This window comes from Theropithecus gelada, chromosome 6 (assembly GCF_003255815.1).
Source record: "Theropithecus gelada isolate Dixy chromosome 6, Tgel_1.0, whole genome shotgun sequence".
In the NCBI taxonomy this organism is placed as follows: Eukaryota; Metazoa; Chordata; class Mammalia; order Primates; family Cercopithecidae; genus Theropithecus; species Theropithecus gelada.
The window spans coordinates 58645956-58667855 of NC_037673.1; the positions used below are offsets into that span (position 1 = coordinate 58645956).

Genomic DNA, 21900 nt, shown 5'->3' on the forward strand with positions numbered 1-21900 from the left:
GTAGAATAAAAAAATATATATATTTTATTATACTTTAAGTTCTAGGGTACATGTGCACAACGTGCAGGTTTGTTAAATATGTATACATGTGCCATGTTTGTGTGCTGCACCCATTAACTCGTCATTTACATTAGGTATATCTCATAATGCTATCCCTCCCCCCACCCGGTGTGTGTTGCTCCCCTTCCTGTGTCCAAGTGATCTCATTGTTCAGTTCCCATCTATAAGTGAGAACATGCGGTATTTGGTTTTCTGTTCTTGTGATAGTTTGCTAAGAATGATGGTTTCCAGCTGCATCCATGTCCCTACAAAGGACACGAACTCATCCTTTTTTATGGCTGCATAGTATTCCATGGTGTATATGAGCCACATTTTCTTAATCCAGTCTGTCACTGATGGACACTTGGGTTGATTCCAAGCTTTTGCTATTGTGAATAGTGCCACAATAAACATAGGTGTGCTTGTGTCTTTATAGCAGTGTGACTTATAATCCTTTGGGTATATCCCCAGTAATGGGTATTTTCTAGTTCTAGATCCTTGAGGCATTGGTATTTCTAGTTCTAGATCCTTGAGGAATTATCACACTAGTTTACAGTCCCACCAACTGTGTAAAAGTGTTTCTATTTCTCCACATCCTCTCCAGCACCTGTTGTTTCCTGATTTTTTAATGATTGCCATTCTAACTGGTGTGAGATGGTATCTCATTGTGGTTTTGATTTGCATTTCTCTGATGGCCAGTGATGATGAGCATTTTTTCATGTGTCTGTTGTCTGTATGAATGTCTTCTTTTGAGAAGTGTCTGTTCATATCCTTTGCCCACTTTTTGATGGGGTTGTTTGTTTTTTTCTTGTAAATTTGATTGAGTTCTTTATAGGTTCTGGATATTAACCCTTTGTCAGATGAGTAGATTGCAAAAATTTTCTCCCATTCTGTAGGTTGCCTGTTCACTCTGATGGTAGTTTCTTTTGCTGTGCAGAAGCTCTTTAGTTTAATTAGATCCCATTTGTGAATTATGGCTTTTGTGGCCATTGCTTTTGGTGTTTTAGACATGAAGTCCTGGCCCATGCCTATGTCCTGAATGGTATTACCTAGGTTTTCTTCTAGGGTTTTTATGGTTTTAGGTCTAACATTTAAGTCTCTAATCCATCTTGAATTGATTTTTGTATAAGGAGTAAGGAAAGGATCCAGTTTCAGCTTTCTACTTATGGCTAGCCAATTTTCCCAGCACCATTTATTAAATAGGGAATTCTTTCCCCATTTCTTGTTTTTGTCAGCTTTGTCAAAGATCAGATGGTTGTAGATGTGTGGTATTATTTCTGAGGGCTCTGTACTGTTCCATTAGCCTATATCTCTGTTTTGGTACCAGTACCATGCTGTTTTGGTTACTGTAGCCTTGTAGTATAGTTTGAAGTCAGGTAGCGTGATGCCTCCCGCTTTGTTCTTTTGGCTTAGGATTGTCTTGGCAATGTGGGCTCTTTTTTGGTTCCATATGAACTTTAAAGCAGTTTTTTCCAATTCTGTGAAGAAACTCATTGGTAGATTGATGGGGTGGCATTGAATCTATAATTTACTTTGGGCAGTATGGCCATTTTCACGATATTGATTCTTCCTATGCATGAGCATGGTATGTTCTTCCATTTGTTTGTGTCCTCTTTTATTTCACTGAGCAGTGGTTTGTAGTTCTCCTTGAAGAGGTCCTTTACATCCCTTGTAAGTTAGATTCCTAGGTATTTTATTCTCTTTGAAACTATTGTGAATGGGAGTTCATTCATGATTTGGCTCTCTGTCTGTTACTGGTGTATAAGAATGCTTGTGATTTTTGCACATTGATTTTGTATCCTGAGACTTTGCTGAAGTTGCTTATCTGCTTAAGGAGATTTTGGGCTGAGACAATGGGGTTTTCTAAATATGCGATCATGTCATCTGCAAACAGGGACAATTTGACTTCTTCTTTTCCTAACTGAATACTCTTGATTTCTTTCTCTTGCCTGATTGCCCTAGCCAGAACTTCCAACACTGTGTTGAATAGGAATGGTGAGAGAGGGTATCCCTGTCTTGTGCCAGTTTTTAAAGGGAATGCTTCCAGTTTTTGCCCATTCAGTATGATATTGGCTGTGGGTTTGTTATAAATAGCTCTTATTATTTTGAGATATGTTCCATCAATACCAAATTTATTGAGAGTTTTTAGCATGAAGGGCTGTTGAATTTTGTCAAAGGCCTTTTCTGCATCTATTGAGATAATCATGTGGTTTTTGTCTTTGGTTCTGTTTATATGCTGGTTTACGTTTATTGATTTGCGTATGTTGAACCAGCCTTGCATCCCAGGGATGAAGCCCACTTGATCATGGTGGATAAACTTTTTGATGTTATCCACCAAACAGAATCTGCTGGATTCTGTTTGCCAGTATTTTATTGAGGATTTTTGCATTGATGTTCATCAGGGATATTGGTCTAAAATTCTCTTTTTTTGTTGTATCTCTGTCAGGCTTTGGTATCAGGATGATGTTGGCCTCGTAAAATGAGTTAGGGAGGATTCCCTCTTTTTCTGTTGATTGGAATAGTTTCAGAAGGAATGGTACCAACTCCTCCTTGTACCTCTGGTAGCATTTGGCTGTGAATCCGTCTGGTCCTGGACTTTTTTTGGTTAGTAGGCTATTAATTATTGCCTCAATTTCAGAGCCTGCTATTGGTCTATTCGGGGATTCAACTTCTTCCTGGTTTAGTCTTGGGAGAGTGTAAGTGTCCAGGAAATTATCCATTTCTTCTAGGTTTTCTAGTTTATTTGCATAGAGGTGTTTATAGTATTCTCTGATGGTAGTTTGTATTTCTGTGGGGTCGGTGGTGATATCCCCTTTATCATTTTTTATTGCATCTACTTGATTCTTCTCTCTTTTCTTCTTTATTAGTCTTGCTAGCAGTCTATCAATTTTGTTAATCTTTTCAAAAAACCAGCTCCTGGATTCATTGATTTTTTGGAGGGTTTTTTGAGTCTCTATCTCCTTCAGTTCTGCTCTGATCTTAGTTATTTCTTGCCTTCTGCTAGCTTTTGAATGTGTTTGCTCTTGCTTCTTTAGTTCTTTTAATTGTGATGTTAGGGTGTCAAATTTAGATCTTTCCTGTTTTCTCTTGTGGGCATTTAGTGCTACAAATTTCCCTCTACACACTGCTTTAAATGTGTCCCAGAGATTCTGGTATGTTGTATCTTTGTTCTCATTGGTTTCAAAGAACATCTTTATTTCTACCTTCATTTTGTTACGTACCCAGTAGTCATTCAGGAGCAGGTTGTTCAGTTTCTATGTAGTTGAGCAGTTTTGATTGAGTTTCTTAGTCCTGAGTTCTAGTTTGATTGCACTGTGGTGTGAGAGACAGTTTGTTATAATTTCTGTCCTTGTACATTTGCTGAGGAGTGCTTTACTTCCAACTATGTGGTCAATTTTGGAATAAGTGCGATGTGGTGCTGAGAAGAATGTATATTCTGTTGATTTGGGGTGGAGAGTTCTTTAAATGTCTATTAGGTCCGCTTGGTGCAGAGTTGAGTTCAATTCCTGTATATCTTTGTTAACTTTCTGTCTCATTAATCTGTCTAATGTTGACAGTGGGGTGTTAAAGTCTCCCATTATTATTGTATGGGAGTCTAAGTCTCTGTAAGTCTCTAAGGACTTGCTTTATGAATCTGGGTGCTCCTGTATTGGGTGCATATATATTTAGGATAGTTAGCTCTTTCTGATGAATTGATCCCTTTACCATTATGTAATGGCCTTTTTTGTCTCTTTTGATCTTTGATGGTTTAAAGTCTGTTTTATCAGAGACTAAGATTGCAAACCCTGCTTTTTTTGTTTTCCATTTGCTTGGTAGATCTTCCTCCATCCCTTTATTTTGAGCCTATGTGTTTCTCTGCATGTGAGTTGGGTTTCCTGAATACAGCAAACTGATGGGTCTTGACTCTTTATCCAATTTGCCAGTCTGTGTCTTTTAATTGAAGCATTTAGTCCATTTACATTTAAGGTTAATATTGTTATGTGTGAACTTGATCCTGTCATTATGATATTATCTGGTTATTTTGCTTGCTAGTTGATGCAGTTTCTTCCTAGCATCGATGGACTTTACATTTTGACATGTTTTTGCAATGGCTGGTACCTGTTGTACCTTTCCACGTTTAGTGCTTCCTTCAGGATTTCTTGTAGGGCAGGCCTGGTGGTGACAAAATCTCTAAGCATTTGCTTGTCTGTAAAGGATTTTATTTCGCTTTCACTTATGAAACTTAGCTTGGCTGGATATGAAATTCTGGGTGGAAAATTCTTTTCTTTAAGAATGTTGAATATTGGCCCCCACTCTCTTCTGGCTTGGAGAGTTTCTGCCGAGAGATCTGCTGTTAGTCTGATGGGCTTCCCTTTGTGTGTAACCCGACCTTTCTCTCTGGCTGCCCTTAACATTTTTTCCTTCATTTCAACTTTGGTGAATCTGACAATTATGTGTCTTGGAGTTGCTCTTCTGAAGGAGTATCTTTGTGGTGTTCTCTGTATTTCCTGAATTTGAATGTTGGCCTGCCTTGCTAGGCTGGGGAAGTTCTCCGGATGATATCCTACAGAGTGTTTTCCAACTTGGTTCCCTTTCCCCCATCACTTTCAGGCACCCCAATCAGACGTAGATTTGGTCTTTTCACATAATCCCATATTTCTTGGAGGCTTTATTCATTTGTTTTTACTCTTTTTTCTCTACACTTCTCTTCTCACTTCATTTCATTCATTTGATCTTGAATCACTGATACTCTTTCTTCCAGTTGATCGAGTCTGTTGCTGAAGCTTGTGCATTTGTCATGTATTTCTCGTCTCATGGTTTTCATCTCTATCAGTTCTTTTAAGGTCTTCTCTGCATTGATTATTCTAGTTATCCATTCATCCATTCTTTTTTCAAGGTTTTTAGTTTCTTTGCGCTGGGTACGTACTTCCTCCTTTAGCTCTGAGAAGTTTGATCGACTGAAGCCTTCTCTCAACACTTCAAAGTCATTCTCCATCCAGCTTTGTTCTGTTGCTGGTGGTGAGCTGTGTTCCTTTGGAGGGGGGGATGCACTCAGATTTTTTAAATTTCCAGCTTTTCTGCCCTGCTTTTTCCCCATCTTTGTGGTTTTATCTGCCTTTGGTCTTTGATGATGGTGACATACTGATGGGGTTTTGGTGTGGGTGTCCTTTCTGTTTGTTAGTTTTCCTTCTAACAGTCAGGACCCTCAGCTGTAGGTCTATTGGAGTTTGCTTGAGGTCCACTCCAGACCCTGTTTGCCTGGGTATCAGCAGCAGAGGCTGCAGAAGATAGAATATTGCTGAATAGCGAGTGTTGCTGTCTGATTCTCGCTCTGGAAGCTTCTTCTCAGGGGTATACCCCACTGTGTGAGGTGTGAGGTGTTGGTCTGCACCTAGTGGAGGACATCTCCCAGTTAGGCTACTCAGGGGTCAGGGACCCACTTGAGCAGGCAGTCTGTCCGTTCTCAGATCTCAACCTCCGTGCTGGGAGATCCACTGCTCTCTTCAAAGCTGTCAGACAGGGGCATTTATCTCTGCTGAGGTTTCTCCTGCTTTTTGTTTAGCTATGCCCTGTCCCCAGAAGAGGAGTCTACAGAGGCAGGCCCGCCTCCTTGAGCTGTGGTGGGCTCCACCCAATTCGAGCTTCCCTGCAGCTTTGTTTCCCTACTTAAGCCTCAGCAATGGTGGGTGCCCCTCCCCCAACCTCGCTGCTACATTGCAGTTAGATCTCAGACTGCTGTGCTAGCAATGAGGGAGGCTCTGTGGGTGTGGGACCCTCTGGGCCAGGTGTGGGATATAATCTCCTGGTGTGCCATTTGCTAAGATCCTTGATTAAGCGCAGTATTAGGGTGAGAGTTACCTGATTTTCCAGGTGTTGTGTGTCTCAATTTCCTTTGACTAGGAAAAGGAATTCCCTTCCCCCTTGCACTTCCCAGGTGAGGTGATGCCTCGCCCTGCTTCAGCTCTTGCTGGTTGGGCTGCACCCGCAGACCAGCGCCAACTGTCCGATAGGCCCCAGTGAGATGAACCCGGTACCTCAGTTGAAAATGCAGAAATTGCCTATCTTCTGCATTGCTCACGCTGGGAGCTGGAGGCTGGAGCTGTTCCTATTCGGCCATCTGGGGTGGGCCCCCCCCAAAATATATATATTTTTGGGGTAATTTCCTCTCTGGCTGTATCTTACACAGTATCAGGTAGGACTCTTGGTTACAAACAACAGACCTCAAATCTAGTTAGCTTAAGCAGAAAGGGAATTTACTGGAAGGCTATCTATCCAGTAGCCTATGGAATTGTCAGAAGGCTGGAGAACCAAGCTCAGAAAAGCATCAGGAACGAGGGTCAGGGGGCAGAAGTACAGTGCAGGTCCACACCCCGTACAGTCCCTGAGACCTGCTGCAGGTCCCTCCTCACTGCCTCCTACTCTCCTCTCAGCTCCTCCAGCTTTCCAAGGAGAAATCTCTCTCCTCCTGAAGCCTCTCTCTCGTGTCCTGGAATCTTGAGTTCAGGGTGGAGCACTGGTGGCCAGATGAAGGTCAGCAGCCTGCTGTTCTGCTTCTAGGGAGTGACAGGAGGTGTCCTTCCTGGCTCTCCAGACGGGAAGTGGCTTCTGCCAGAGAGGGGTGTAAACACCTCTCTGCAGTGCTAGTAGGGACCAGGTATTCTCAGCGCCTCCAGCAGCCTGGGGGACTCAGCCTCCAGGACTGGAAAAAAGAGGGTGACATTCACATAAATGATTGCTTTTTGATAGGTAAGGAAACTGGGGCTTAAAAAGGATATGTGACTTACAGCAGACTACATTGCCAGCAAACCTGGGCTGTGAGGACTTGAGTCCAGGTCTTCTGAAACACCCGAGGGTTAGTTGGACAAGTATTACTTCCCTCCTCTGGGCTGGTGGCCTATAAGGGGTACCTAGAGCAATCCTCTTGCTGGGACAAAAGCCCTTTCAACAAAGGGGCCTTTGTAACAAGCCTTTCTTTGTTTGGCTACCAGGCTGTTCCCTGGAGTAACTAAAGCCTGTAGTCCTTAGATATAAGGCTGGCTAACACTGCTTGACAGGAAAACAACAATGTGAGTTTGGGTGCCAATGCTAGATTGGAAATGCATGTCTTCCTGCTCCCAGACACCTAGGCATGAACCACATGGCTAGATGGTCCTGCCCCTCCTCCCTGGCCACTCTGCATGGAGGAGGACAGCACCCACTGGTCCTACAGGATGGGGACTAGTGGCACTCTCCTGGGCAGTGCCAGGCAAGTAGGCTGGCATGCAGCTTTACTGCTGTGGCCGCGTCTCTGGGACCTGTTGGTGGACATCTGGCTTACTGCTGCTCAGAGGAGAAAGGTCACAGCCTTCCACGGGTCCTTGGATATCAGGCGCTGCCCACCTGCATCTTGTCCACAGTGTTCCCCCGGGGTGGGGAGGTACCGCTTTCCTTTGTCTGGGGAGATGTTCTCCCCTGGACTCCCTTGGGGTCTCAGGATACAGCATTAAAATTGGCTTATGTGTTTAGTCATCTTCTGTGAGACTGTACCTTTATGCTAAAGACCCCTCAACTAGAGGAGAAAAGACAAACTTGACTCTACCCAGAACTAGGAAGTTAACCTTTTATGAGAGTTGTACTGCTGGGGACCATGAAGGACACCGGAAATAAACTCTGTCTCTGCTCTCAGAGAACTTCAGATGTCTCTCAGTGCGGCCACCACTTGAAGGGGAAAAGAGAGAAACTTCTGTTTTTAAAGACAGTGCCCTGGATCAGGGCCTTCACAGGCTGAGAGCTCTGTGGGGACCTTCACTCACCCTGTCCCCTGCAGACACCCAAGGTGCAGCTCATCTGCCAGCGAACAAAGACATTCCACGTATAGGTTAAAGTAGAATTTCGGCATTGGCAGAGTTAACATTCATAAATTCAACAACTTGTGTGTGCCCTCAAGGGCCCGTGGCAGGAGACGAGGTTTAATTGTGCTGAAGCACACATTTCCCTCACATGGGGTGGGTGAGTCACTTCACTACTGAGAACTGGGTACCAGGGTTTCAGCAGTTTTGGGCTCTTGGTTCCTCATCACCAAAGGCAATTTGTGGGGATCTTTATGTTTCAGCAGTATTTGAGAATCTGGGGAGTCATGAGCAGCTCAGGCTGGGTCTCCTGTTAGGCGGGAAGTATCTGGTGGGGATGGTGCTGGGGTCTGGGAATCCCCCCTCGCCACGCCACTTCCCCTCAAGCCCACAATCCTCTGGAGCCCTCAGGCTTAGGATCAGGCTCTTTCAGGCTCACCCCACCTGTCAACCAGGGGCGGGTGCACCCGCCCTCAAGATGCACACAGCTGCATTGCCTGCAGAGAATTTAAAACCAATAATAAAATCGACGATGAGTCAGTTTGCTTTTTATTATCCCCACGCCAGTAATTCTAAACAATGTCAGTGATAAAATAATCCTCCCACAAATCTTTTGTTTGTCCACTTTCTAAACAATTGCTGTGGTGACTATTGAATTTTATTTCTATACATTCATATATGTCTGTGTGCGTGTGTATACATATATTCCCATATATATATATATATACGCACATACATATATATGCTTCAAATTAGCACAGTTAATTACTTATCCTTTTACTAATATTATAGTCTATGTGAAAGTAACTTAGGAGAACTTCCATTAAGAAAGAATAGTTCAAGATGGTTCGAACTGGCTTCAGGCACAGTGTGTGTCTCCAGCCCCTGTGGTAGTAAGTATGCCTGCATCTAAATAATCGATAAAGTATGATAGCACGGTGATTGCAAAGCCAAGATACAAAACCTGAGTTAATTTAATTCTGTCATTCTGCGCAACCACTTGGAATTTTAATTTGTGTTTGAAGTTTAGTAAATGCAAATTTTAGTTCATACATGAGATATTTGACTGGATTTGAATAATATCCTGAAAATTAAAATTTATTCTGTTTAAATTATTGTTTTAAAGCTAATGAATGAATCATGAGAGTAATAATAATTAATGATTATTACATGATTATCTCTGAAAGTAATTTTGTCCCATAGAGGAGTGTACTAAAAAATGATCAGTTTGGGGAGTCAGATATGTTATCTTGGCCACTGTCCATGGTGATGCAGATGACAGAAATTGTTCCAGTTTATTGAAACAGGAGAGCATTGATAATCAGGTATTAATTGGCCTATGAACATTTTGGAAGTGCTGAACAAGCAGACTCTAGTTGGAGCTTTCAGAAACAATTCCAGTTCCCAGGATGATGCTCTGATATTATTGAGGGAACATCCTTCCCCCACTGTCTGTGGCAGAGCCCACCATTCTGCCATGATCTGAGCCAGCAAAGTAAAGACTTCGTGCTGTGCCTCCCATCCTACTGACCTGGCTCTCAGTTGAGGTCTCACGCTAGTGGCTCTTATTGGCGGAACCCAATCCCATAAGGGACTCTACCTGCAAAGGAGGAAGGGAAAGTTAGTTTTTCATTTTCTGGTGTCTACAGTATAGACTGGTTCCCTGAGGAAGTTAGGAATGGAGGCTGAGTCAACTGGCCCACAGCATCCTTCACATCTACCCAACCGAGTTTCTACACTTGACCTTTTGGTCTCTAGATGGGGAAGAAGCTCTCCTGTCTGGCAGCCAGGTTCTGCCTCATGCTGGCTTCTGGAGAGAATGGCTGTCTCTGTAGTGAATAGTGAAGTGTGTCCAGCCCAGCTATTCTTTTTTTTTTTTTTGACAGGGTCTCACTCTATTGCCCAGTCTGGAGCGCAGTGGTGCAATCTCAGCTCACTGCAGCCTTGACCTCCCAGGCTCAAGCGATCCTCCCACCTCAGCCTCCCAAGTAGCTGGCACCACAGGTGCATGCCACCACATCTGGCTATTTTTTTTTTTTTGTATTTTTTGTAGAGATGGTGTTTCATCGTATTGCCTAGGCTGGTCTCAAACTTCTGAGCTCAAGCAATCTACCCGCCTTGGTCTCCTAAAGTGCTGGACATTACAAGCATGAGCTTGGACATTACAAGCACCCCACCCAGCCTCAGCTCAGCTATTCTCATGCTGTCTCTTACCATACCCCCACCTTCCCACACCCCATGGAACTTCTCTGCCTAGGCTCTCCTACTTGGAATCTTCTGGTGGTGCATTGTGAGTAATAGCTCCAAATCTTCTCTCCCTTAGCACACAACCATCTCTTGAGTAAAGGCTGCTTCAAAATCCCCACAACTTTTCATAATGCCACCCCTAAACTCTTCCCCCAACTAAAGTGCATGAATCTTTATCATTATTCTTTAATAGCAACTTTTTTGGGGATTCTTCTCAATACATATTTGCAGACTAAATATAACTCTTGTCCTCAAAGAGTTTTCACCATCATTCTCATAACATTAAAAATATTCTAATTTGCATCTATACTTGGGTCCCTACATCTCAGCCCTCCTGTCCCTTGTAGGGGCAGTGGGTGTTTGTGGTGATGTTGGGATTGAGGAGTAGGTTCCATCCACAATGACTAGGCTAGAGGGTGACCCTTCAGAGAGGGGCAGGATGCAACTTTGGCGTGGAAATGCCAGGTGAGGCCCAGGGAGGTTTGAACCCTAAGTCTGTTCTGTGGCCCAGGACGCAGGGCCCACATCAAAGACTGAAGCTCTGCTTACAAGGTAGGAGGAAAGAACATGCAATGACCTGAAACTGAAGAGGTTGGATTTCTTTCTGTCACAGGCTCTTAATAGCTGCATGACCATAGACCAGTCACTTCACCTCTCTAGGGAAGAAGGTTACTTCCAATGAAGATGGTGATTTACTTCTGAAGTAGTGGGACTAGGAAAAGAGGTGGCACATAAGGAAGGAGGAAGCAGGGTAATTTATGACACTGGGTATCTCCCTCCGGCTGCCTCTGGAGGAAAGACCTGAAACAGCACAGATTCCCCGCATGGCAGGCTATGCCTTGCTCTACCCCACCCTGCCCTCCGCCACCATCAGGACACTCAGAAGGAAATACATCCAGAATCCTGAGCTCCAATGTGGAGCGAAACCAAGGATGGAAGTGGGCCTGGCAATATCTGGGCTAGAAGTCACATTTCCTCATTTCCTTTTGAACATGAAACCCTTTTCCTGAAAGGGTTCGTTCTCTTCAAAGCACAGTTTCCTAGTGTCTGTCCTGCAGTGACACTTTCGCGTGCACACACACACACGCACACACACATGCGCGTATCCATAAAATTGATTTAATTTCTTCCTGGGTTCTCATTTACCAAAATAACAAACCAACTAGGAAGTCTTTCCAAAGGAGGACATGGTCAAGATCAGACTCTTCTCTAAAGATACAGTTAATTCCAGCCAGCACATTAAGATTCTGAAGTTAAGAGTGCATTGTGAAATGTAAATCGATGTGACATTGTCAAACAAAATGACCTGTGGGCTTGGGAGGTTGGTGCTTGTAGGAAGAGGCCAAAGTGTGCATCTTAATCTTGATTTCCTTTGGGAATATTTCCTTTACTGTGTTCCTGACTCTGATTATGTTCTTGTGCAATCAAAACAGCTCTAGTCTCCAGGGCTGGACAGTTCTTTTTTCTTTCTTTCTTTTCTATTCTTTCTTTCTTTCTCTCTCTCTCTCTTTTTTCCCACAGGACAAATTATTGTTGTTTTGATCAGTGACAACTGTTTGATTTTTTATTTTTTAGCTGTAAGTATGTACATGTGCACAAAATCCCATCCTATTAGGAAGAAAAGGAATGGATTTAAAGTCCTGCATGTCGTATAAATTATTTAATGCACAGGGGCCTTAGAAAACCAAAGTTCAGTGTTCAGGGGTTGACCTCAAAATGGCATGAACAATTCAATAAGCAAGCACCAGGTTTCTTCATTTATATCTATAATCACAGGATATGATGAAGCCTTTCGCTTTAGGAAAATTTCAGTTGGGATTTGTATTTAACAGCAAGCTTATCTTTGGTTTGGCTTTAAATGGATAGTAGGGACTGTGTAAGCCAGGTAGTAAGAGAAGCTCTGAATTACCGTAAAAGGTATGTCTCTCCCAGCTCTTCTTCCCTGTCTATAACATCATTTGGAAACTTCTCTTCTGCACAGTGTCACAGCCATTTTTTGGGTCTTGAACCACAGCCTAGTATTCAGAGTATCCATCCGTCTCCATATCTGGACTTCACTTTGACACTCCCTAAGCTCTCTTTCAATTTCTTTAGCTATGTACTTCAGTGAACTGCAAACAAACAGATCATTTTCCTGATGGTGATAAGGTGGTAATAGACTTTACTTCATTGCCTGGTGCCCTTCAGATATGCTTCCTACAAAACTCCTCAGCAGAACAAATACAGTTACTGAATTTGGTTACTGGTACACAATGAAATAACAGTGAAATAACATAGTTACATGGTTATAATATAGTTAAATCATGCAGCAAGTTGCACACAATAGAAAATGCAGTTAGGCAGAGAGAATGAAATTAAGGGTTAGAGGTAAAAGAGAGGATGTATCTTTAGATGTGATTTGAAATGAAAAGCAGACACCCCAGAAAGGACAAAGATGTCACCAGATGATGCCTGAAGAAGCCGCTTCTCTTGTCAACTAAAGCAAGACTGGGTAAGGACAGTGGGAAGGGCATGTTCAATTGGCTGTATAGCTGATCTCGCATAGCCCTCCTTTCCCCTCCACTGTGATCATACTGATTTAGTCCTTATTACCTCTTTCCTGGCCTTTACAATTGCTAAATAGCTGATCTTCCAGTTCTCTTCTGATTTATCCCACAAAGTACTGCCAAATCAATTGTCCTTTAACACCACTCTGATTATATCATTCTTCTCTCCCGAATCCTTCAAGGCTTCTCATTACTTACTGAAGTAGAGTAAGTAGCACTTTCTTAGCTTGGCATTCAAGGCTCTTTCTTCTAGCTGTACTTCTCAGAGTGAACCAACACATCAGCATCACCTGGGAACTTGTTTAAAGTTGCAGAATCCCAGGCCCCATCTCAGACCCATTGAATACGAATCTGCATTTTATCAAGATCCTCAGGTGATTCATATGCACAGAAAGCTTGAGAAGTGCTGTAGCCAAACTAAAATACGTAATATTTTCTTTCCTATTTCTGGTTTTTCCCTATGCTACTATATCCACTTTTACTTCGTCTTTGCCTATCCACACATGGGGCCCTTTTATGATCATCTCATATATTATCTCCTCCACAGAACCTTTCCCCATTATCCCATGGACCAGGCAGACTAATCTTCAGAATGCCTACTCTGCCCTTTATAAATTGAACTTCCCCTTGATGAAAGGGTAGTTTTATTATATCCCTTCACTTGGTCCTTTAAGCTATAGGGAGTTGGTCCATGTTGGATAATCAACATTAGAGCAGTTCAGCTAGTGGCCACCCAGTAACCCAGAATGTGGTCACATGAAATGTGAGTAGTGACAATAAAATTCTCTCTCCATTTTAGAATTTAAATAAAGCAGCGATTACTAACACTAAACACCAGGAGATAGAATGAAGGTCATGAGAGGTCATGTGCAAACTACGGTTATGAGGAAACAGAAACTTTGAGTAGCCAAGTTGTTAAAGACAGGAGGATGGAGCAAACATGTGGACATGGTAGACATGCCATGAGAGAAAGACAGAGGAGATCGAGAGAAAAATGGGTTCCCAGATCTGTCCAAGTTCATGATGACTTTTGTCTACCAGGTCATAGGTTCTTACAGTAACATCTTCTAATTTACATTACTTGAGAAAAATTGAGTAAGTGTCCATTACTGGCAACCAAGATACCCTAGTTTAGATCCCCAGGTGGAGCTGTCTCCATCCCTAGCCTTCTCTTTGAGACTATGGTCCTCATTCTTGTTGACTGTTTCCCTGGCTTACATTATAACACCTGTGATGCTATAAACACCAGATACTAACAAATAGTAGTAAGATTGTGTCTTCTCATTTTTTGAGCACTAGCAAGGTACAGGCTTAAAAATAATCGTAAGATTGATTCAAATTGAATTATAGGGAAGCAAAGCATTAAAGTAAAGGGAGGTGACAGGACTTATCATTAATAAGGGCAACTGAACCGTGGAGTGGTCAGCATTTTTTTGAAATCTCTGGTGCATTGTACCAATCAAGCCAAAGAGCCACAATCTAGTGTGTATTTTTAATGCAAGCTGTTCAATGTTGTAGCAGCAAAATTAATGATACCCATCTCTCAGAAACCTGATCTCAGCTGATGCTATTTTATCAGGAAAATAATTTCTTATAGTTAGTTGGATGTACCAAACACATGTTTCCAGCTGGTCAGCAATCTTCCTTCTTAACCTTTAATCTGCTCCAGGCTGTTCCTACAGATTAGCAGACAAATGATGTTCTGAGAATTATGGGTCTCTGCAGGTTGAAGGATGCAGCTTCATTGTTACTATTTGGAGGGTTGCCTCCCACTGAAGGTCAGTGTGGGTCTCTGCTTGTGTGGGCATGGTGGTATATGCAGGGGAGCCATGTGCACTAAGGGAAATGGTTTTGTGTATGCATGCTTTTCTTTTAGTGTGGGTTATCAAGCTGAATCTTGAAAGTGTCATTATACTTGTTCAGAAGGGAGGCAGAGAGAGGGCCCTAATTTTACAAGTACGTGGGGATTTCTTTCCCGTCTCTTAATTCTCTCTTGAAGAACACCACCCTCCAAATCCGGAGGTTTCATCTGCTTTTAAGCTGGAAGCTTCTTCTTTAATGGCTTTGTGACTCACAGGGCTCGGGTGATGGTTGCTTTTTCTGTGTATAGAACTATAATCCTTCTCAATTATCAAAGACATAAATTACTATTATTTCCTTACCAGATCGAACATCTTGCTTAAATATGTGAAAGAAAAATTGTTGGTTGTCTGGTGAATTTTCCTCTTGGAAAAACTGCCTATTCTTAATCTACAAGTTCAATGAAAGTTCAAAAGTTTATCAGTGCAAACTCTATATTCTAATAATTCATCAACCAGCTTCTGCATCCACATCAGTAGACTCCAGGTTGAGACGTTTTTGTCTTTTCTCCCATGTAAAAGTAATCAAACAGCACATTTCCTGGGCATATCACAAATACCTATTGATCATAATCAGAGCACAGATGGTATGAGAGAGCTTGGCTGACACACAGGCCCTGATGTCAATCACAGGAACAAATTGATTTTGACTGCCTGGTCACGATTCTTCTACCCCAGCAGAATTCCATTCAGTGCTGTGTTTGGAGAATTTTGAGCAGACAGCATTTCTGAAGGGGTGTCATAGTCCAAAGTTAATGTAGAGGTAAACTTGATTATGCCAAAATGGTGATTTTAATGTACTTCATACTTACCTTTACCACAAGAAGGTCAATATCTTTCTCCTGTGTTGAAAGAGTCTCATCAATTTAAAATTTATCCTGATTTATGTCTGCTAATTAGGGGAAAGGAAAATACCGATTTGCATTCTTTCATGACAGTATGCGGTGCCATTGCTACTTTCCTCCAACTGGATTTGTTTTCTTACTCAGTTTTTAAAACTTAATTATTTTGTTTTTTAAAGATGCCAAATCGATGTTTATTTCTAAATTTTACAAATTATTCTCTTTAAAATTTCAAAACAAATGAAACTTTTACCAAATTTGTAGTTCACTTGAATTCCATGGATCTAGATCCCTCATTTAATTTTCTTCCCGTTCCTACACTTCTTATGCTAAGCAATACTTATTTTATATTATAAGATTTCTTAAAAAAAAAAACAAACCCCTGATTATTTTCTGCCCAGAAGTAACCCACTTTCCAGCCTCTTTACCTGGTGCATATTATTTTTTCCTTCCTTCCTTCCCTGACTCCCCACCTCCCTCCTTCCCTCCCTCCCTCCCTCCCTCCCTCCCTCCCTCCCTCCCTCCCTCCTTCCTTCCTTCCTTCCTTCCTTCCTTCCTTCCTTCCTTCCTTCCTTCCTTCCTTTCTTCCTCCCTCCCTCCCTCCCTCCCTCCCTCTCCCTCCTACCCTTCCTGGGGTTATCCCTGATGCAGGGATCCCTGCCATCTCTACATGGGAGCTCTGTGCAGGCAGGTGATCTATATGTAAATTATGTTAAGTAAAACCTAATAATTTTCATTAAAATTATTAAAGCACTTATGCTATCAGTCTTTCCCTTATGACCTGAGCATAGATATGTATGCTGGAGAATAATGCAGAAAGAGAGGGCCAATACCCCCCAACACTGTTGTAAAATCCTCTGTGAGAGTCAGATAAGAAGGCACCTTCTTTGATACCATCCATTACTGTCCATTACTTTACTGCTTCATACATCAAGACTGCCAGGACAAGTTCAATAGGGAATGAGTCTGACTCTATCAGGGAAGGGGTTTGGAATTTGAATGAAGAATGGCTTGGAGACCAGCCTGTTATGTCCTTATTCCCAGCTCCAGCCCCAGGCATGTTTCCCACCTGGTCATTCTTTCTTGTCATTTAGCGATCCTACACATTTTCTCTCGAATTGCTTCCTACCTATGGCGTCTCACTGATATGGAGAGGGGAGCTAGGCAATGATGCTTTCATGTTACTTGTCTTTAAACACCTAAGCCTGTTCTACAGCCATCGCTGATTGAACCAAAAGTGAATGTTTCTCTCAAGAGGAACCAATCCATAGACTGGTCTAATCCAACTAAATGCCTCATCTCCAGAATTCAAGTCCAGAGATACACAACCTGTAATCAGATACTATTGGGTGCTTGGAAGCAAAGGCATATTGGTCCTAGGGGAATCAAAGGTCACTCAGGCCTGGGTCAGTCATTTTCAGCCATGTGTACTCTGATGAGTCAGTCAGTGGAGAAAGCTTGTCCATGAAGACAAGAAAGAGATCAAAGCTGGCAAAGAGATGAGAGATCTCAGGCCCATATCAGGAACAGAAGAGTAACCCTGGCTCTGGGGTTTGCAGTATCAGACTTGTCAGAATTCCTGTGGCCCAGCTCCCCTAGCTCTTGTCCTGGAATGCTCTTATGCTTGCCTGCAGTGCTTTTGAATTGGTCCTTGCTTTTCTTAAACTGGCTTGAATGAGTTTCTGTTTTTCATAACCAAATACGCTTTGTCTAGAAAGTCTCCTGTTAGAGAGATTCAGACGGAGAATTTTAGTCTCCTTCATTGCCCTAGTTCAGTGCCTGGGAACTCTAGGAGATCATGTGTTCTCTTCCATCCAGCTGAGTGCAATTTCACAAGACAGACTATGCTGGGAGAAGAACATATTATTCTTTAAGTGTTCAAATCTCTCAACTTCACCTTTAAAGTCCTTGACACTCATCCTCCACCTCTCGCTCTGATGATTGTCCTGCTGTGGCTCTGACCACTCACTTAAACCATCTGCCTTATTAATTGTTCCCTCTGGTAGACGAAAGATGGCAAAACTTTTTTTTTTTTTGGCTATTTTTCCCATTGAGAGATGGAGTCTAATTCCCATTCCCTTGAATATAGGCTGGACTTCAAGACCTGCTTAAACATCAGAATGTGGTAGACATGATGTTTGGGTCTTCTAAGGCTAAGTCATAGGAAACCTTGCCGCTTTTGCCTGTGTCTCTGGAAACAATCTCTTGGAACCCTAAGCTGCCTTGTAAGAAATCGTGCTACCCTGAGGTTGCCATACTGTGAGAAGCCCTAGACATGGGGAAGATAATAGGGAGTGAGGAAGGTGGGGAGGGGGTGGGGCGAGAGAGAGAGAGAGAGAGAGAGAGAGAGAGTACAGACTCCAAGCACCAAACTTATGAGTGAAGAAGCAATGTTAGAAATGGACCCTAGTGCCATGTAGAGCAGAGATAAGCCACCCAGCTGAGCCTTTCCTGAATGACTGCAACACAAAAATTGTGAGCAAGATATAATTTTTATTTAATCCACTTAGTTTTGAGGTAGTTTGTCACACACCAACAAAGAACCAGAATATTCCTAGTCATCTCAGAGGTATTTCAGTCTCATTCCATTTCCATATAGCATTCTGTAGCCCAAGGACACCCTCTTCCTTCTTATCATCTCTAAATCTTTTGATGATCAGGACAAGAATATCCCTTTCTGATAGGCTTTTCTGATTTCTCCTCTCTTCTGCAGTGTGTTTGGCCAAAGCTACTCTTGGAACCCTTAGCTTGGGCAATCTTGTGTGCCTCTTTGATATGTTTTAGACTGTTGTGTCCCAAATCCCCAAGGGCAGAGCCTATTTCCTACTCTTTTTTTTTTAATCCCTCTACATTTTGGCAGAGCCCTGAATACAAACAATTCAATCTGTGTTAAGACTCCTAAATACTCTTGTCTTGAGGCTAAATAGCCCTAATCTCTTTAATCCAAATTTATATTGGCACTAATCAGAGGCTTGTCTGTCCAATTACACATTTTCAATTAGGTATTTAGATTAAATTAGGTAAATTGAGGTAGCTTTTACTTTTTATTCTCAGATTACATATAGACTTTAAACATTTGGGGTGGGTGGGAAAAAACCCCAAGGAGAACAGAAAGAAATTCCCATGTAATGGGATAAACAATGGGCAGAATCAAATGACATGCTGTAGGTCTGTTTGCTTGTCAACACATGCCTGCATCATTTACGGGAGGTCAGGGTCAAACTCTACATTTATAGTTTTGTTCTAGCTAGGGTGAGTGTCTTTTAACCGTTTCACCTCTTTCTGAAACCTGTTTTGTTTGGACTTCTCCCAGCCCACCACAATGAACTTTCCCATGTTCTCAGGACTTTTTTTTTTTTTTTTTTTTTCATTTTCATTTTCATTTCCATATACCCCTTGGCTTCTCTTTCATATGTAACATTCTTCTTTGCAGTGTTCAGAAAACTCATTAGCTTCCAACCTTCTCAATTAGGCAGAACAAACATGCATTACTCCAAATTGCCCCGCACTGCAGTAGAGACAGAGTTCAAGCAGAATGTTGGCCCACCACCCAAGGATTTGACCACTGAAGTTTACTTCCCTTCAATCAAATTTAGATCAGATCTTCCTGTAGTTTTCTGTGTAGGTAATGAAGCTCTTATCTTCAGTTCTCAAAGGATCACTGTTTCCTTTTCTGTATATATTTGTTTGTTTTACTCATGGTGAGTACTTACCTATTATTGTATGTGTATCATTCATTTGTGGAATCATCTGCTGTCAGATTTTCCCATTTTCCTTAACCTAACAATCACAAAATCAGCCACATATCTGATAGCAGAAGAACCACATTGAGATGCAGAGATCTTTTTAAATGGTGCAAAAGAGAAGGGACACGTTTAAAATGCTCTCCTTCTTAAATGATTCTGTTTAAAAAACTGTGAAGTTATTGCACTCCTCCTTAGAAATTACAACTGTACAAATTCTAACTTTTCCCAGTGCTCAGGCACACGAGAGACAGGGAACATTCACCACATTCTATTCGTGTTCATAGGTCGTGACTAAGATAAATAGATTTTAGAGAAACATTGATGTGGGTGTGCTCCAAGTGGGAGGAATTTCATGTTCCAGTCTCCCTGCTGAATACCTAGAATATTAGAGGCTTTGTGAAGTTTGTGCTTGACTCCTTTTAAAGGAGGATATGACTGAGGTCATAGTGCGATAAATCTCTGACATGACTGTGTGAAGGAATATGGATCTAAGCAGAGAGAAGCAAAACAAGCTGAAGTGAAAAGCTCGAATGCATGAGGACATTCTTACAAGTAAGAGGCAATTGAGGGGATGAGTAGTAGCTTTTACAGAGGAGGTGGCTAAGAATTCACATTTCAAGCAGGAATGCCCTGAGCCTTCTCTTTCTCACCTGTTGTCAGTTATACCACCACACAGGGACATACACAGAGAGCTGATTTATTCTTAATATCCAATCTGTTGCCAACTGTTCACTCCTCTTCATCAGAATGCTCACTTATGACATAGTCTTCAGTTCCTTAGCAACAAACTGTCATGTCACCCTGGTGAAATTCTGGTCAGCTGAGAGGAAAAGGAAATGCTGAATGGTGATGGAGAAAATCTTTATTTTAATTACAAATGTGTATGTATAAGAGCTGAAAAGACAATATGAAAAGGCAGGTCAAGGAAGCTACATTTGAACAAGTGTTTTTGATTAAGGTTTATGTGGGCACAGAAGTCCCCTTTAAGTTCTTTTTATTGAATAATTTCCCTTTGATCCTTGAGTAACTAAAAGAAAACCCAGCACTTGACATTAACCTGGGACTCAGAGCGCCGTGGTGGGATTCCTTTGCCTGCCTGCTCCAGCACAAAACAGCCCTGCCCAGCACCGTGGGAGCACATTCATCTTTATTTCCCAACCGGGCTTTTCCTCTTCCCCCGTCTCCTGGGTGAGAATGGAGGACAGTCAGCTGAAGCAGTCATTCTATGTGTACTTTTTCTTTACTTGCGATCAACTTCAAAAGAGGCTGGTCAGGAGACACCAATGACAATGTAAGAAAATGAAGATTGTCCCAGGAAGTATGGCCCCAGAAAAAGAGCAGAGATGACCAGACATGGGAGGTGTTGTGAATTCTATCTTTTCTCCCTGTCTTAATTGTTAGGAATGATATAAAAATCATTTCTTTATTTTTGGCTTTGTGGATAAAACCAAATCATTGAAATGAGAACATAATTAAAAGGGAAAAATGCAGAATTCTTTTTTAAAAAAGATAGATGAAGGGACAGAAAGGAAAGAAAAAAGAGACAGAACCCAAGCAAACAAACATTATTTAAACAACTTGGAGCATGCTTTTTTTAAAACACAAAAAGCAAAAAACAAAAAAACAAAACCGTATCAGTGCCATTTACCTGAATTCCCAGTTTCCGTATTTAAATGTCTGATCAGTCATTCAGTTCCAATACAGACATGATGTTTGAAGGCCACTTTGTAATGGTTTTACCCTGGTTCAGATTATTTGCGATCCAGGGGGAAAATGTGCATTCTGTGCAAAAGCAAATAGAAAACATATCTGAGCACAAATCAAAAGAATGATTACCACACTCATGCTCTGTACCCATTACAGGGTCCCCAAGGCTCTCATTCTGTTTGTCTTGGCACTTTTTCTTCAGCTGCTTTGGTTGGACTGGGTGGGAAAAACAACAACAACCCACAAAACCCTAGGCAGAGAATGAGGCTGGTGGAAATGGGTAACATGAAAAGATGTGACATCCTTCAAGGGCTTGGCGCTTCAGACTTCACTGTGGGGGAAGCTGCTTGGGGAGACCTCCTCGGGCTCCCACGGAGGTCGTTGCTGAGTTTGTGTCAGGAAGTGCCTGATCATTAGTGGGAGGGGCAACCCTGCTCTCATTTCAATCTCTAGCAAGCTCTCACTCAGTGGGTAATGAAAAATGGCATTTGCACAAAGTGGAGAGAAAAAGCATTGTTTCTATAGCATATTATACTTTCCACTGCTCAGGGGACAACATTTCATAACCTATAAAAAGAATTATCTATATAACTTACTGTGCATGGCAAAAAAGTTGCAATGTGGCTTTAAAAGAGCTGTCTCCAACTGCAAAACACACTCTATCTCTCCCACTCCCCTCTGACAGAATAGCCTGTGTTTATAAGCAAATCCACTCAACCCCTTAATGATGACCTAGAATAAACATCTGACATACACTAGCTTTCAAGCTCTTCTGTGTTTAGGCATGAATTGTTCATTTCTATGCCTTTTGTATCCAGCCTGAAGGAAAGACAAATGATACAAGGGATGATTTACATTATCAGTGGAGGCAGAGGTTATGTCTGTGTTTATCTGATCCTCTTTTATTGTGTAACTAACAGTGAGACATCTAGCCTTCTGCACAATGACCATTCAATTTGAGCCACCCACCCTATGTCCATGTTGACTTCAGTTTTAAAATATATTAAAAAGACAAGCCCTTGTATAGTAACACAAGGTTTATTTGGTTCAGGCAGGCATGTAGGAAAGGTATGGATTTCTCATTTAGTGTTAGGCTTCCTCCGCAC

General features: G+C 42.0%; 1 protein-coding gene across 1 annotated transcript in view; it reads left to right on the plus strand.

Annotated features, from left to right (window-relative positions):
• C6H5orf64 (chromosome 6 C5orf64 homolog) overlaps window positions 1-21900 on the plus strand; it is a 46314-nt gene that overhangs the window by 9451 nt on the left and 14963 nt on the right. Inside the window, exon 2 of the mRNA XM_025389397.1 lies at window positions 18775-18962. Coding sequence (XP_025245182.1) covers window positions 18775-18962 — 188 coding nt within the window. The remainder of the gene's footprint in view (window positions 1-18774; window positions 18963-21900) is intronic.